This window comes from Cololabis saira, chromosome 8, assembly GCF_033807715.1.
Source record: "Cololabis saira isolate AMF1-May2022 chromosome 8, fColSai1.1, whole genome shotgun sequence".
NCBI lineage: Eukaryota > Metazoa > Chordata > Actinopteri > Beloniformes > Belonidae > Cololabis > Cololabis saira.
Window position 1 is genome coordinate 45489194 of NC_084594.1, and position 15459 is coordinate 45504652.

At 40.5% G+C, this 15459-nt stretch overlaps 2 protein-coding genes across 2 annotated transcripts; one reads left to right on the forward strand and one right to left on the reverse strand.

Annotated features, from left to right (window-relative positions):
- Window positions 1-1464: 1464 nt before the first annotated feature.
- On the reverse strand, window positions 1465-9757 carry ube2c (ubiquitin-conjugating enzyme E2C). The gene is made up of 7 exons (XM_061728128.1): window positions 9702-9757; window positions 7383-7511; window positions 5931-5958; window positions 5233-5319; window positions 4952-5156; window positions 3622-3681; window positions 1465-1583 (listed from the first exon to the last, which is right to left on the reverse strand). The coding sequence occupies exons 2-7, from the start codon at window positions 7487-7489 to the stop codon at window positions 1546-1548; spliced, it is 525 nt and encodes a 174-aa protein (XP_061584112.1). The 5' UTR covers window positions 7490-7511; window positions 9702-9757; the 3' UTR covers window positions 1465-1545.
- Window positions 9758-10666: 909 nt separating this feature from the next.
- On the forward strand, window positions 10667-14741 carry polr2j (RNA polymerase II subunit J). Its single transcript, XM_061728130.1, has 3 exons — window positions 10667-10931; window positions 12486-12594; window positions 14559-14741. Exons 1-3 carry the CDS (start codon window positions 10789-10791, stop codon window positions 14658-14660), a joined length of 354 nt encoding a protein of 117 aa, XP_061584114.1. The 5' UTR covers window positions 10667-10788; the 3' UTR covers window positions 14661-14741.
- The last annotated feature ends 718 nt before the right edge of the window (window positions 14742-15459 follow it).

Here is a 15459-nt window from a genome sequence, read left to right on the forward strand (position 1 = left end):
ATACAGGACTGTCTCAGAAAATTAGAATATTGTGATAAAGTTCTTTATTTTCTGTAATGCAATTAAAGAAAAACAATGTCATACATTCTGGATTCATTACAAATCAACTGAAATATTGCAAGTCTTTTATTATTTTAATATTGCTGATTATGGCTTACAGTTTGTGTTTTATTAAATTGTAAGCTATAATCAGCAATATTAAAAATAATAAAAGGCTTGCAATATTTCAGTTGATTTATAATGAATCCAGAATGTATGACATTTTTGCATTACAGAAAATAAAGGACTTTATCACAATATTCTAATTTTCTGAGACAGTCCTGTATATATTTAATTTGTTTTTATTTCATTTTATTGATTTATTTTATTTTTATATGATGCGTTGACTGGAGAGCACTTTTAATTTTGTTGTACATAGTGATAATGACAACTAAGATCTATCTTTTTCTTTATTCTACAAGACATTTCACCTTAAATCCAGCAAGCATCATCAGTGAGTTCCCCGGTGGGAGTTTGGAGTTAAGCTGTTTAAGTCACGTACACATCGATTCCATCGTTTTCCCACCGGGTTTTGGTCACATGCATCGAGGTTAGGGTTGTTCGATTTTGCCCAAAAATAAAATCTCGATTTTTTTCTCTCAAAATCCGATTACGATTATTTTGTGAATTGACAAAAGGCAAAGAAATGATTTCAAATATGCTGTTTTTTTATTGAAAATTTGCCCCATTGGGCTTTAAGTGCAAACTTTGCTCTTATTAAACAAAACATTAATGAATGAAGTGCAAAACTCTGTAAAATAAGTTGAAAAAAAGTTTTAAAAAATAATAAAATATAAAGTTTTATCTCTGAAAAAAAAAAAAAAAAAAATCAGCAAATCAGCACTTGCAAACATACAGTAAGTTATATTTCCAATTAAATAAAACAAGACATTTTCTAATTAAACTAAAGTGGGTCTTTGCATGCTAAATAATAATGCAACCCATGAAGGAGGTAGAGGTGTGTAATGTCAGTCATTACATTTGCTGTTCACATTTGCAAGTATTTTGCAAGGAACACGAGCCGGTCTACCGCATCTGGCTTGAGGGATGCCTGGTGGCATGTTACAATGCCCCCTCCTACACTAAAGAGCCTCTCCAATGGGGCACTTGTCGCAGGTATTGAGAGGTATTTCCATCAATCATTAATATGTGTGCAGACAAGGAAAAAAAAAAAAAAAGAGAAAAATCGATTTTAGGATTTTCACGTTTTAACATCGTTCTAATTACATAATCGCGATTACGATTTAAAATCAATTAATCGAACAGCCCTAATCGAGGTGCAAACGGTTGTAAATGTAATGTGGATTGAGCTAAACTTAACGCCATCACTTATACATACATTTGTTGCTTCATATAATTGTATCTGATGTGGTACAAAATAAAATACTATGATAGAACTAACCAGTTAATACACACGGGCAGCTGTTGAAATGAAACCTTTATTGACAAAAAACATAAAAATATTGTACAAACACAGAAGACAGACGGAAGAAAAGAGCAGCAGCTTCACTTCTGGAAGGTGGAGTGGAGATGAGCTTTGAAGGCTGAAAGAGAAACACCAGTTAGAACTACAGCTCCCACAATGCACTGCTGCCTGCTCAGAACACATTTAAAATGTCTGTTGTTGTTGTGTTTTTTTTTTTTTTTTAAACACCACAAGAACTGTTTATCTAGCTTAACTATAAAATCAAATGCCAGGTCAGAGGATGAGTGAGTGGAACTAAGTCAACATGAAGAAACGGATGTGGGCAATACCAAGTACCTCCTACTGCTGGAGAGGCAGGTTTAGCTGCTGCTAATCACACCTGGATGTAGGGCTGGGCGATACCACCTCTAATCAATATCACCGTCATTTGGGCAGTTTACCTCCATAATGATAACTGTACGATAACCTAGTGCTGGGCGGTATGACCAAAAATGTATATCACGGTATTTTTCAAAATTATATCGGTTTCACGGTATATCACGGTATTTTTTTTCTCATGCACAACTGGGTGTTAACCACATTTTCTAATGATTTGGAAAGGAATGGCTGCAGTAAATTGGCTTAGAATGGCCTATTTTACTGTCAAATCAGATCAAATAAATTTGATTTAGGCATGCTTTTCAAAGAAAAAAATCTTTTACAAAATTACAAGGTAGAAAATATTTATTGAACATAAAAAACTGAATTTTTTTTAATTTCCCAGCATTATGTTGTTTTGGTTCCACCTCCTGGTGAATGTTAGGTAAAATTCTTATGTGCTTACTTTTTGGTTGGCCAACGATTTATGTTTGTGGTGCAGCCGTTACGGAGCGGCCAGTCTATTTCCTTATATTACAACGCCGTTATTAATTGTTCGGTTTTTTCCCCACTTATTCCACCGAACACTGAAAGTGTTTTTTTTTTAAGTGTTTCTCGAAGGCGCAATCTCAGACCATTAACACTCGACTGCTCTTAATACAGTACAACTGGATAATGAGATTATACATCACTCCTGTAAAATTAAACAGATTTGATCCTAATATCCCTGAGCTCTGCTATAAGTGCAATGATAATCAAGGTCATTATATCACTGTCTATGAGAATGTAAAGAAATCCAAACGTTTTGGAGGACGGTAACGCAATATATCCCAAATTATTTCCGCCCCGCTTCCTCTAAACCCTAAATTGTGTGTTTAAAGTGCTTACCCGGACAACTGCGCTTTATCCAATAAAGACAAAAAAAAATGGTTGCCCTATGCTTAATACAAGCTAGACGATTAATAGCCTTGTGCTGGAAAAGTGTTAAGGGACCAACCTGACATCTAACGTCACCCCTGGCTCTAGAAAACCTCCCCTACTGTGTCAAGAAAAAGCCCTTTGAGTTCGATGACATTCAGGGAAAGTTCTTAGCTTTTCTTAAAAATGTTGATATTGATGAGGCCTAGCATGAATATACTGTGAGGTGACCTGAAGAGGCATCGTGGAGATCATTTATGCTTTATTTAAATACTTACATTTGAATTATGCCTCGTATTTTTATTTTATTTATTCTATCTAGTTTGTTATTGTTATTATGATTTCTGTTACAAGCTTGTTTTCATTTTGTCAATGTGTTTCTTTTCTTTTTAATGTCCATGTCCTGTTTTTGGTTGCGTTGTACTGCCAAATGGGGTTTCTGTATTGTGTATTTTGTGAAAAAAAAAAAAAAAAAAGTCAAAATGTTGAAATGTCGAGATTAATGTTGATATACAATTTCAAGAATAAAGTCAAAATTTCGTAAATAAAGTTGAAATGTTGAGAAAAAGGCGAAATTTCGACTTTATTCTTGAAACTGTATTTCATCAATCTCGATATTTCGACTTTTTTCCTCTAAGTGCACAATATGAAAAAAAATCTTCCCCTCTCAAATAATTTTTCTCCTGCACGGCCCTAATACCCCGAAATACGATTGAAAGTGTTCTCTCCAAAACAGTCTGACTGAAAATTTACTCATTGACAAATTTGCTCCCACAACGGTCCCTGAAATAATACCTCATTTTCTGACCTTCTGCTCGACACGTGATAACTGAGTTGTGTGTGTGTGTGTTTAGGTGTGTGTGTGTGGTTAGACATCTCACCCTCTTGGTTCTGCCACAGTTCTGCTGCCGCCGTGTTCAGAGGACTGTCATTGTTTGGTTCTGAAAAATGTGAGGAGAAATCATTTCAATCAGAAGTTTCTGGCACCACGCTGTTAGATCCAATCAATCATACTGGAATATCCTCAACTCTGCACTGGCGTGTAGTTTTATTATTCTCTTTCAGGGTGTTTATGGGTTATTCCCGCTCTTCTAGTGTGGCTCTGACCTGCAGTGTACTGTCAGGGGTCAGTTCTGGGTCACTTTTCAGTCTACATTGTGAATTGCCTCATCATCCTGGATGAGGTTATTCACAAAAGTAGCGTCAGGTTCAACTTGCACATGAACACCAACACCAGGCCGAGGCTGAGCGAGGCCAGCAGTGGAGGAGGAGAAGTCCTTTGTTTGCAGAGAACCAGTCACAATCATTTAGGGCGCTTTTCCACCAGTACCTACTCAGCTCGCCTCGCCTTGGTTCTTTCCCACTAGGGGTCTAACGTGCCGAGTAGATACTTTTCTGTAACTATTCTGCTGAGGTTCTAAGCTGCTGAGTCGGCTGTATCTGACATCATCACACTACAGGCCACTGATTGGTCGGGGGGTTGGAGTCAGACGTCTGAGTCAGGAGGAGGAAATCAGAGAAAGAGACTCTGACGGATTCTGGTTCATTTTATTCAACCAGCAATGGCAGCAAAAGTCTGTTTCATGATCCAACTCTGAGGGTCAGATGTTCATAAACCTGGTGCTGAGGAGAGAATTAAAAAGGGATCTAGACGGAGATAAGGAAGGACCAGATCCACCAGGAGCTCTGTCATTTCATAGCTGCTCAGCTACCAACGCACTTTTCAGCAGCGCAGAGACAAACAAAAAAAGAAAAAAAAAGGCGTTGCTGCTTGAAGTTTCTCTCTCTCTCATTTTTTTACTTGATATCAAACACAAACCACAGACCCAGCAGCACATCTATCATCTCCTCCAGGTTCTACATCTTTACTGTTGTTGTCGTTGTTTTCTACATTTAGATCACACAATCAAATACGTCACAACAGCTTCTCCAACCTCCTACTTCTGATCTGGGTATTGAAGAGAAACGAGGGCAAGACGAGTGGAGTCGGGCTGAGTAGGTACTAGTGGAAAAGCGCCATTTGTCACTGTTCAGTGCAGGTGAATCACCTCAGTTCATTCACGCAAAACATTTCTTCATCAGTTCTGATTGAGGAGGAGGGGGGGAAAAGCTTTTTTTTTGTGTTTAATTTTGGATGTAACCCCCCCTGAATCAGGGTCCTTTATAATTAACATCCACTGGCCTCCAGCCTGTCATCAGACCAGTCCTCACCTCCCAGCAGGCTCTGGATGGACAGCAGGACGGAGCGCACGTCCAGCAGCGCCGACCACTTCTCCTTCAGGATGTCCAGGCAGATCAGGCCCTGCTCGTCCACGTTGGGATGGAAACACGGCGTGATGAACTTGACGCGAGGGGCCTGGTAGGGGTAGCCGGCGGGGAACTCCAGGGACAGCCGGTACCGGAGGCCCTCGTACACCTGACGGGGAAACGGGAGGGACGTCAGCCGGTCTCAACATCTGGAAATACCTGAGACTCTGCCAGCGTCTGCTTACCGTCCCCTGAGCTCCGTCGATGGTTCCAACCCATCGGAAGAGGTTATCCGACTCTGGGAAAGCAGAGATCCCCTTGTCACCTGACATCTGTGGCAAAAACAATGATGGTTACAGATAAGCAGGGTGGTGTTTTGTAAACTTCCCCTTCAGCCTAAAGTCTTATAGAGGGTCTGCATTGACGTCACTTCCCCACTGGACCAGCCCCCTTACTGCACTGAGTGGTAAAACATCAGCAAAAACAGCTGCAACTAGTGGAGAAGACGGAATAACAGACGATTATCGGCTTAAATTAAAGGCAGTTGGACTTGACAGTGACCCGTACAGTTACCCCAAGAACCAGTGGTCCATGGACATTAATATTTGGTACAGTTACCAAGAACCAGTGGTCCATGGAGTACAGTCGATCTCACAACAGCTCTTTCCCATTTTAGATGTTTTCCAGTTGCTCAAACCGAAAGTTTACTCCGACACTCAGTCTCTCCGACACTCAGTCTCTCCGACACTCAGTCTCTCCGACACTCAGTCTCTCCGACACTCAGTCTCTCCGACACTCAGTCTCTCCGACACTCAGTCTCTCCGACACTCAGTGGGCAGAACCCGCTGTGAAGTCGCATCTGTGATGTCCCAAACCCCCACAGCATCCCATCTGAAACTCTTCAGAAACTAAGTTATTTTAGTTGAATAACTGACAAACTCACCATGAGGGTCATCAGCTCCTGCTGCAGCCTGCAGACACAAGAACAGTTCTGACATGAGTCCTGCTGTGATCACCAACTCACTCACACTGCCAGTCTGGATGATTCTAGTCTGTGATCCACTCCATATGAACCACAACTCAAGTTTGATCCTGAATCCAGAGCTGCACGCCTTCATCAAACTCCTGGTTGTAAAGCTTTATTATTTTATAACCCATCACAGCCAAATGACATCAACCCTAACCATATATATATATATATATGTTTTTTTCCCCCCAAAAAGCTGCATTTCTTTGGGTTTATTTTATTCTAATTAGGGGTGGGACGATACGGGTAACTCATGATTCAATACTGTGGCGATATGTGGCCCACGACAACGATAATATCACGATACATGGTATCCATGATATTCAATATATTCTTATAACGTCTGTAGTTATGCATTTATTCAATGCCAAAACTTAATTCAATGTACAAAGAAAGTGCATTTGTATATTTCCTCACTACCTCCTAGGCTTGTAAATGTAAACACTGTACAGTTGGACAAATGAAAGTGCATGAACAATAGTGCAGTGACAACTCCGTAAATCCATTATGTGTTTTGTAATAAAATAATGGATATTTGCCGTCGGTTTATCGATTATTTATTGCGACAGAGTGCAACAATATATTGCAATATCGATTTTTCCCCCCACCACTAATTCTAATGGTACTGGTCTTCACAGTCTGGTTCCTGGTCAGTTGTGTCACATTTCTGACTAGGCCTGTGTTGAAAAGATCAATTTTCCGATTCTAAACCGATTCTCATATTTATTCTTAAGAATCGATTCATATGTCTAAAGATTTATTCATTTATTTTTTTCTCATCATTACATTGCAAATTATAGTATTTTTTTGTTTATGCCCTAAAAAGGAATGTTTTGTTGGACACAAGAATAACTGGGCCCACATTTCTGCCTTTAAATATGTTTAAAGGTATGAAAACATTAAAGCTTTCAGTTATAATTGCATAAATTGTCGATATTTATTTGCTTTATATACCTTTTTGGGGTTACATTTGCATAAAATGCTAAAAACCAAATTCTCATAAATGGGAAAAAATCTAACAGATTTCCTCCGTCTCTGTTTGCTGCCCTGGATCTATTTGATAATTCTTCACCAAGATGTTTCTAAAAGCAGTTCTATCAGCATTCTGGGAGCCTTACAGCATCATTAGCTGCAATACTTGCTGTTGAATCTCAATATAATACTAGTAGTAATATGTTGCAGAACTGCACAGTCATATAATCCATGCAACAGCTGAAAACATATATATTTTTTTTTTTTTTTTTTTTTTTTAAATAACACCAACCAACGATATCGGAATGAATCGAATCAAAGCGTGATAATCGATTCTGAATCTCAAGAATCGACTCTTGACATTTATGGATCCCCAGCCCTATCTGTGACACTCACCGTTTGGTCACGGAGCCTCTGGCTGTGCTGACTCCACTCTCACTGCCCTTCAGAGCGGCTGACGACGACGATGCAGCTGCTGCTGGGTCCATGTTCTGGGAGGCCATGAGTAACAACGGGCTTTTTTACCTTCACGGGACAGAAAAACAGGGGTCACGCAGATATAAATGGAGGTAGGGTTGAACAGATGGTCAGGTGGATGGTGGGACGGACAGACTGCATCCCTAAGAAACCAACACTTCGGCCGCTCGGTGGTGCAGTGGGTTAATCAAGCGGCTCATATACTGAGGCTACAGTGGGTTTGAATCCCGGCCTGCGCACCTTTGCTGCATGTCATCCCATTCTCTCTCTCTACCCCCTTCCTGTCTGAAACTTCAATAAACGGCCACTAGAGCAACAAAAAAAAAAGAAACCAACACTTCAAATTCTGCTTTTCTGACTCATTTAGCTACAGTATCTCATACTGTGCAATATTCTTTCACTCATTTATATGCAATATTCTTTCATTTTCATAGTAGATATGTATATTTATATTGTCTGTTTCTTTTCTTTCTTTCTTTTTTTTTTTAACATAGCCATGTGTGCACTTTTATGGAACTGCTGCTTAATCTCATCATATTATTATAATGACAATAAAGGCTTTCTATTCTATCTACAATAACAGGGTTCCTACACATTTTTCAAGGTCAAATTCAAGCACTTTCAAGGGTCATTTTCAAAATCTTCAAGCACCTTATCTCTGGGGTAAAATATCTACAGGGATATATATAAACTTATACTTATTTTTTCCGCTTTTTATCACAATTATGTACATTGTATCGTGCTGTAAACCTCTAGCTATGTTTCATCTTACTGATTTTATTTCTCTTTGTAATAACTAAACTATACCGTCTGATCCCAATTTTGTGAAAGACACAGTTATAATTTCAAGCACTTAAACTAAAACTCAAGCACTTTTCAGGCCTTGAAAACACAACATTGAAATTCAAGCACTTTCAAGGATTTTAAGCACCCGTAGGACCGCGGTTGAATTGGTTTGATATTGGATATTATGAATTCAACACCCATAAAACTTGTGATACATACCACAGATTTTGGTCAAACCACTTGTGATGTGTTCATGGTCATCTAGACTATATATCACAAAACAGTAATTATTAAAAAAAAAAAATCATATATATGGGCATATATATGGGCTGATTTAAGAATCTTATATATGGGCTGATTTAATGTGGTTTAATGAATTCAACACCCATAAAACTTGTGATACATACCACTGATTTTGGTCATATTGCTTGTGATGTGTTCATGGTCATCTAGACTATATATCACAAGAGAGTAATTATTATAAAATCATATTATGGGCTGATTTAATGAGGTTTAATGAAAACAATCGGTGTTATGTTTCACAAGTTTTATGGGTGTTGAGTCCATTAAACCTCATTAAATCAGCCCATATATATGATTTTTAAATCAGCCCATATATATGCCCATATATATGATTTTTTAATAATTACTGTTTTGTGATATATAGTCTAGTAGATGACCATGAACACATCACGTGGTTTGACCAAAATCAGTGGTATGTATCACAAGTTTTATGGGTGTTGAATTCATAATATCCAATATCCAATATCCAATATCAAACCAATTCAACCGCGGTACCCGTAGGAACCCTGAATAAGGATGACCCGAGGTTCCTCAAAACGCGTACACATTTTATAATTTTGGAAATGCAGCAGAACTGTTATTAGTTGAGTCTTGTGAGTTGTGAGCCCGTTTGGCCAGTAGGGGGAGCAGTTTCACCTGGCTGGTTTAGCCTCTGCTAAGCTACAATCCCAACTAATGTTTCCTTACATTTACTGTAAACAAATCCGTCTGGAAATATCTGATGTCGTTACTTAGGGGGCAAAAAATTAAAGGAAACATGGAAGAGTTTCTGGGTTCCCAACATTACTGGCAACAATTTAAACCATATCCAGGTGGTGTAATTTCAGCCTGCGGTGCCCCAAAGCACTTTCGTCAAATTTGGGATTTAATTTAACCATAAATTGTGATTTTTTTTAAAATGTATTTATTATTTTTTGGGGTGGGTGGGGGGTATTTAGAGAACCACGCTCAGGGCACTGCAAAGGCTAGTTTTGTTGGCCTGAATTTCTGCCTTTGAGCTCAACAGATACACAAGAATCACACGGGACGCTCGTTGAGCCTCACGGTACCGGAGCCAGTACCGGATTTAATAATAATAAAATAAATAAAATAAAATAAATTAAATAATAATAATAATAAAGTGAGATTTGGTGCAGCTGCGGAACTCACCGGGTATCCGCGCAGCGTCACTCCGAGCAGCTTCTCTATTCAAACTGATCGCGCTCCCGCCCCCTAGTTTAAACCGACGCTCCGCTCCGTAGGAACCAATCAGCGTCCGACGTTCAAATACCAACAACCTCCGGAGAACCAATCAGAAGAGCGTTTACTGAAGGAGCTGCGTTGTGATTGGCTAAGAAAAACAACTGAACGGAAACTGAGAACATGTTTAAAATGTTGAAGCGGTCCCTTTTTTTCTTTTTTTTTTTTTTTTTTACTTTATTTAGCACAAATAATGTAAGATCAAGCCAGGGTGAAAAAGGTATAAAATTAGAAAATGTTTACAGCAACAATGGCGAAGATAACAGATTCACTCAATAAACCAAAACTAATTTTCAAATTTTCAAATATCTAGATAACATATTTGAACCATTTTTCAGATGATAACGTAACATTTGAACCATTTTGCAGACAATAAAATAACTGAAAAAATCTGAAAAATGGTTCAAATATGTTATTTTGTTACTTGAAAAATGTAAAATGTGTATATGTAAAATATGCTTTGTTGATGAGAAAATATGTTTCTCTATTTTTCTTATTTTTGTGAGGGGGGATATATATTGTTTTTCGGCACTACCTTGCTCTCTGTTCTGTTCTGCTGATATAACATGAATTACTCCTATGTGGGATCAATAAAGTTCTTATTTTTACCATCTGAGAAAATTAAATATATTGTATTTGGTGCCTAACTGTTTCCCAAGTATATTAGTGCGTGTGTGAATGAATAAATGAGACGTAAAACGTATATTTCTTTGTAGAAAGGCACTTTATGAAAATAAGTCCATTTACTTGTATTAGTTTACAGCGCAGTCTTGCCACTTCCAATATGGCGGCGTCGTTGACGTATCACAGCAGCTCCATGGGGCGGATACGTAAATATGTCTATGGGGGGCGCTGTGGCCCGGACGGGCTGCGTGAACATAGGAAGAAGTGGTGCTTCTGTTCCGGGTCCGGTGGTCGCAGCTTGCTTGTGCTCAGCTGGAACATAGATATATATAAAGCCTTTATATATATCTATATATATCTATGAGCTGGAAGGATGAACGCGCCTCCCGCATTTGAGTCGTTCCTTCTGTTCGAGGGGGAGAAGAAGATCAGCATCAGCAAGGACACCAAGGTTCCCAACGCCTGTCTGTTCACCCTGAACAAGGAGGACCACACGCTGGGGAACATCATCCGGGCGTGAGGGCACACACATGCACATCATCATACACATGCACAACATGCACATCACACACACACACACACACACACACACGCACACGCACACGCACACACATGCACATCATACACACACACATGCACATCATACACACACACATAGAAATAGAAATAGAAATAGAAAGCCTTTATTATCATTGTACAGGTGCAGTGAAATTAGGCAGCAGCTCATCACATCATCATACACATGCACATGCACATCACACACACACACACACACACACACACACACACACACACACACACACGCTGGGGAATATTATCCGGGCGTGAGGGCACACACACTTACACATGCACACAACATGCACACAACACACACATGCACACAACATGCACACAACACACACATACACATGCACACACATAGACATACACACAACATGCACACAACATTTATTTATTTATTGCAGATCCCTATTAGTCCTCACTGCAGTGAAGACTATTCTTCCTGGGGTCCAACATTGCACACATAAAACGATAAAATACTAAATACTAAAAAATACTAAATCTAACAAAAATGATCTGAGATGTGATGGAATTAAACCCTTAAATTGTTGAAACCAGCCAGAACAAAACAACAAAAAATATTACATTTTACACACACAGAATTTCAGAATAAACCAACTCACTAAAACTGACTTCCTTGCTAAGTACTGCTTTTCTTAATTTATTTTTGAATCTAGCTTTATTGTTTATAACAGTTAAATGTGGTGGAAGCTTAATCCAGTATGTTACTGCTCTATACATTGTTGCCCTCTTTAGTGCATTGGTTCTTGGTAGAGCATGCACACACATGGACGTGCACACACATGGACGTGCACACACATGGACACGCACACACATGGACACGCACACACATGGACGTGCATGCACATGGACGTGCACACACATGGACACGCACACACATGGACGTGCACACACATGGACGTGCACACACATGGACGTGCACACACATGGACGTGCACACACATGGTCGTGCACACACATGGTCGTGCACACACATGGACGTGCACACACATAGCCATGCATCACCATCAGCTCCCAGAATGCTGATAGAACTGCTTTCTGAAACATCGTGGGTCAGAATTATCAAACAGATCCAGGGAGGAAACAGACGTATGAAATCCGTTTTAATTTTTCACACATTCCATTTAAATTTTTTCCATTTTTGGTCTATTTCGGTTTTTCATTTTTGAGAATTTGGTTTTAAGCATTTTATGCAAATGTAACCCCAAGACAGTATATAAAGTAATGAAATATAGACAATTTGACTGAAAACTTTAACGTTTTCATACCTTTTAAACATATTTAAAGGTAAAAACATGGCACTAGTTATGCTCGTGTCCAACAAAACATTCCTTTTTTTGGGGCATAAACAAAAAAAATACCAAAAGTTATAATGATGAAAAAAAAAAAAAAATTCAATCTAGACGTATGAATCGATTTTAGAATTGCAAAATTGATTTTTTTTCAACCAAGGCCTAGTGTCTGACCAGGGCTGTGTTTGTGTGCCAGTCAGCTGCTGAAGGATCCCCAGGTTCTGTTCGCCGGCTACAAAGTTCCTCATCCTCTGGAACACAAGATCGTCATCCGAGTCCAGACCACGCCGGACTACAGTCCCCAGGTAAGAACAGAACAGTCCCTGTTCCAGACCAGATATCAGCAACACTCAAGGTGACAAAACGTACTTATCATTTTTGAAAATATCCATGTCTGTAGATGATATTCTGGTATGATAACCTTCCTGAGTGGCAGCTGGATCATAGTTATCAGCTCATAAAGTTCAGAAAAATTACACTTTAGATGCTTGTTTATAAAACTAAGCTGGTTCGTTTCTCATTGTGGTGTCCTTTATGTCGTGTATTTGCAGGATAAAGACCAGTTTGTGACATTAGTGGCTGTTATACTGGAGCCTAATGATGCTCTTTTAGTTTAAGGCTCAATGACCTGCAACAATGATATAGTATGGGTATATTATGCATTTCCTGAATCTTTATGGTCCTGTGAGTATTCCAGTTTTTGTATTTTGTGTCTCTGTTGTTCCTAGATGACACAGGGATAAAAGATAGTATATTGTTTAGGCGAAAATTCTGTAAAATGTGTGTTGTTTCTAGTTTAAAGAGCTGCAGTGACCTCTATGTTGGTCAGAAAGATTCACATCTTAGCTTGAATGAATGCTTAAAATGTCTCCTTTAAAATGATACCAAAGACAATTACCACTTCATGAGCTGATAGCTATGACTGCGTTTCCAAGCATCAATAACCCTTTTAAAACCTGAATATTGGCAATAACCCAAATTTACACGGCCATGTAAACACCAATAACCCCTTTGAATAACCGGAATTTGCTCATATTCAGGTTTTTAAAAACCCCAATATGAGCCCTGGGTTACTCCTTTTAAAACCTGAATATTGGGTCATGTAAACACCAAACGGAATATCCCCATCAAACGGAACAGGAATATGTTTTCTGCACATGCTCTGTTCACAAGGAATCCTGGTCTTTTGAGTCCAGGAAGTTCTTATAAACACGGAGAAACCAAGACCAGGAGGAGACTAATCACTTCATAAATGTAATGAAGGATATGAACATTTCTGCATTTGTAGACGGTAGAAAGTACCGGGATAGAAGATTTACAAGAAGGTGAGAGAAAAGTTGCGCGAAGCAGCATTTGTTTTGAATTTGGATACAGGAAGAAGAAGCAGAAATGACGGGAATTGTGTCATGATGTTCTCCGTGTGTCGCTGGTTTGATCCAGATATCCTGAATGATTAATTACCATGTAAACGGAATATTCCCAATGTTTCAGTAAACGGAATTTTAGCAATAACCTGAATCTTGACTGCATCTAAACGTAGTGACTGATCCAGCTGCCACTCAGGAAGGTTATCATACCAGAATATCATCTACAGACATGGATGTTTTCAAAAATCATAAGTAAGTTTTGTCACCTTGAGTGATGCTGACCAGTGAAATTTTGGGCTCTGGCCCACGGACTAGCAGTGGTCCCAGGACGGAGCCCGGTCCCGGGGCAGGACCGGTCCCGGGGCAGGACCGGCCTCGGGGCAGAACCGGCCTCGGGGCACGACCGGCCTCGGGGCAGGACCGGTCCCGGGGCAGGACCGGCCTCGGGGCAGGACCGGTCCCGGGGCAGGACCGGCCCCGGTGCAGGACCGGTCCCGGAGCAGAACCGGCCCCGGTGCAGGACCGGCCTCGGGGCAGGACCGGCCCCGGTGCAGGACCGGCCCCGGTGCAGGACCGGTCCCGGAGCAGAACCGGCCCCGGTGCAGGACCGGCCTCGGGGCAGGACCGGCCCCGGTGCAGGACCGGCCCCGGTGCAGGACCGGCCCCGGGGCAGAACCGGCCTCGGGGCAGGACCGGCCTCGGGGCAGGACCGGCCTCGGGGCAGGACCGGCCCCGGTGCAGGACCGGCCCCGGGGCAGAACCGGCCTCGGGGCAGGACCGGCCTCGGGGCAGAACCGGCCCCGGGGCAGGACCGGCCCCGGGGCAGGACCGGTCCCGGGACAGAACCGGTCCTGGGGCAGAACCGGCACTGAGCCTGACAGGACGATGTTTTGTGGTTTCAGGAAGCGTTCACCAACGCCATCACGGACTTGATCAGCGAGCTGTCTCTGCTGGAGGAACGCTTCAGGGTGGCCATCAAAGACAAGCAGGAAGGCATCGAGTGACCCCCCCCACCCCACCATGCCCCCCCACTCCCTGCTGCGCTGTAACCTGTCCACGTTCATGTTTTTCTAAATAAATCTGTGATGTCGTATCCACGGCGGTGTGTGCTGTCGTTGCATCTCAAAACCTGTTGGGGGATTCAGTTTCTGGGTCAGCTCAGTCCTTTTTTTTTTTTTTTTTTAAACTTTATTTAGAACAAAGAATGTACAGATCAAGGCAAGGTGAAAAAGGTATAAAATTAGGAAATAATTACAACAACAATGGTGAAGATAACACAAGATTCACACAAAGAATAAACAAAAAGCACAAGGACAGCAAGGTACAATAAAATTAAAAGAGCAAGGACTGAGTTATGGATGAGTACAGTTTCACGGCAACATTATTCATATTATCAATCTTTTTTTCATAGATTTAAAGTAGTTGGTAAAAATATAGTAAAGGAGGGAGTATTTCCACTCCACTTACAAGTGTGAATATGATATTTAGAATAGAATACTTTATTGTCATTATACACGGGTACAGTGAGATTAAGAGCAGCATCACCTCTCCAGTGCAAGACAGTGCAAACAGATAAGAAATATAAATAATATAAAAAGGTTAAGGTGCATTTTGAATGGTGAAATCAAGACCTGAGATCCTATCTACAGATAATAACATAACTACACATGTGGTGAAATATTGCACATATACGCCGGGAAAAAGTATTGCACAGTAGAAAAACAGTAATGAAGACATTCACATGTTGTTCAGGGCGATTATGGCTTTAGGGACTGTTTTTCAGTCTCAAAATAGTCAAAATAA

What these genes read in the sequence shown, in the direction of transcription:
- ube2c (XM_061728128.1), bottom strand. Translation starts at nt 7,489, where the DNA reads ATGGCCTCCCAGAACATGGACCCAGCAGCAGCTGCATCGTCGTCGTCA. An exon ending in AGAGGCTCCGTGACCAAACG is followed by an intron (nt 5,959 to 7,382) that starts GTGAGTGTCACA and finishes TTGTGTCTGCAG; the next exon opens with GCTGCAGCAGGAGCTGATGA. An exon ending in AGGAGCTGATGACCCTCATG is followed by an intron (nt 5,320 to 5,930) that starts GTGAGTTTGTCA and finishes TTTTTGCCACAG; the next exon opens with ATGTCAGGTGACAAGGGGAT.
- polr2j (XM_061728130.1), top strand. Translation starts at nt 10,789, where the DNA reads ATGAACGCGCCTCCCGCATTTGAGTCGTTCCTTCTGTTCGAGGGGGAG. An exon ending in CTGGGGAACATCATCCGGGC is followed by an intron (nt 10,932 to 12,485) that starts GTGAGGGCACAC and finishes TTTGTGTGCCAG; the next exon opens with TCAGCTGCTGAAGGATCCCC. An exon ending in CGCCGGACTACAGTCCCCAG is followed by an intron (nt 12,595 to 14,558) that starts GTAAGAACAGAA and finishes TTGTGGTTTCAG; the next exon opens with GAAGCGTTCACCAACGCCAT.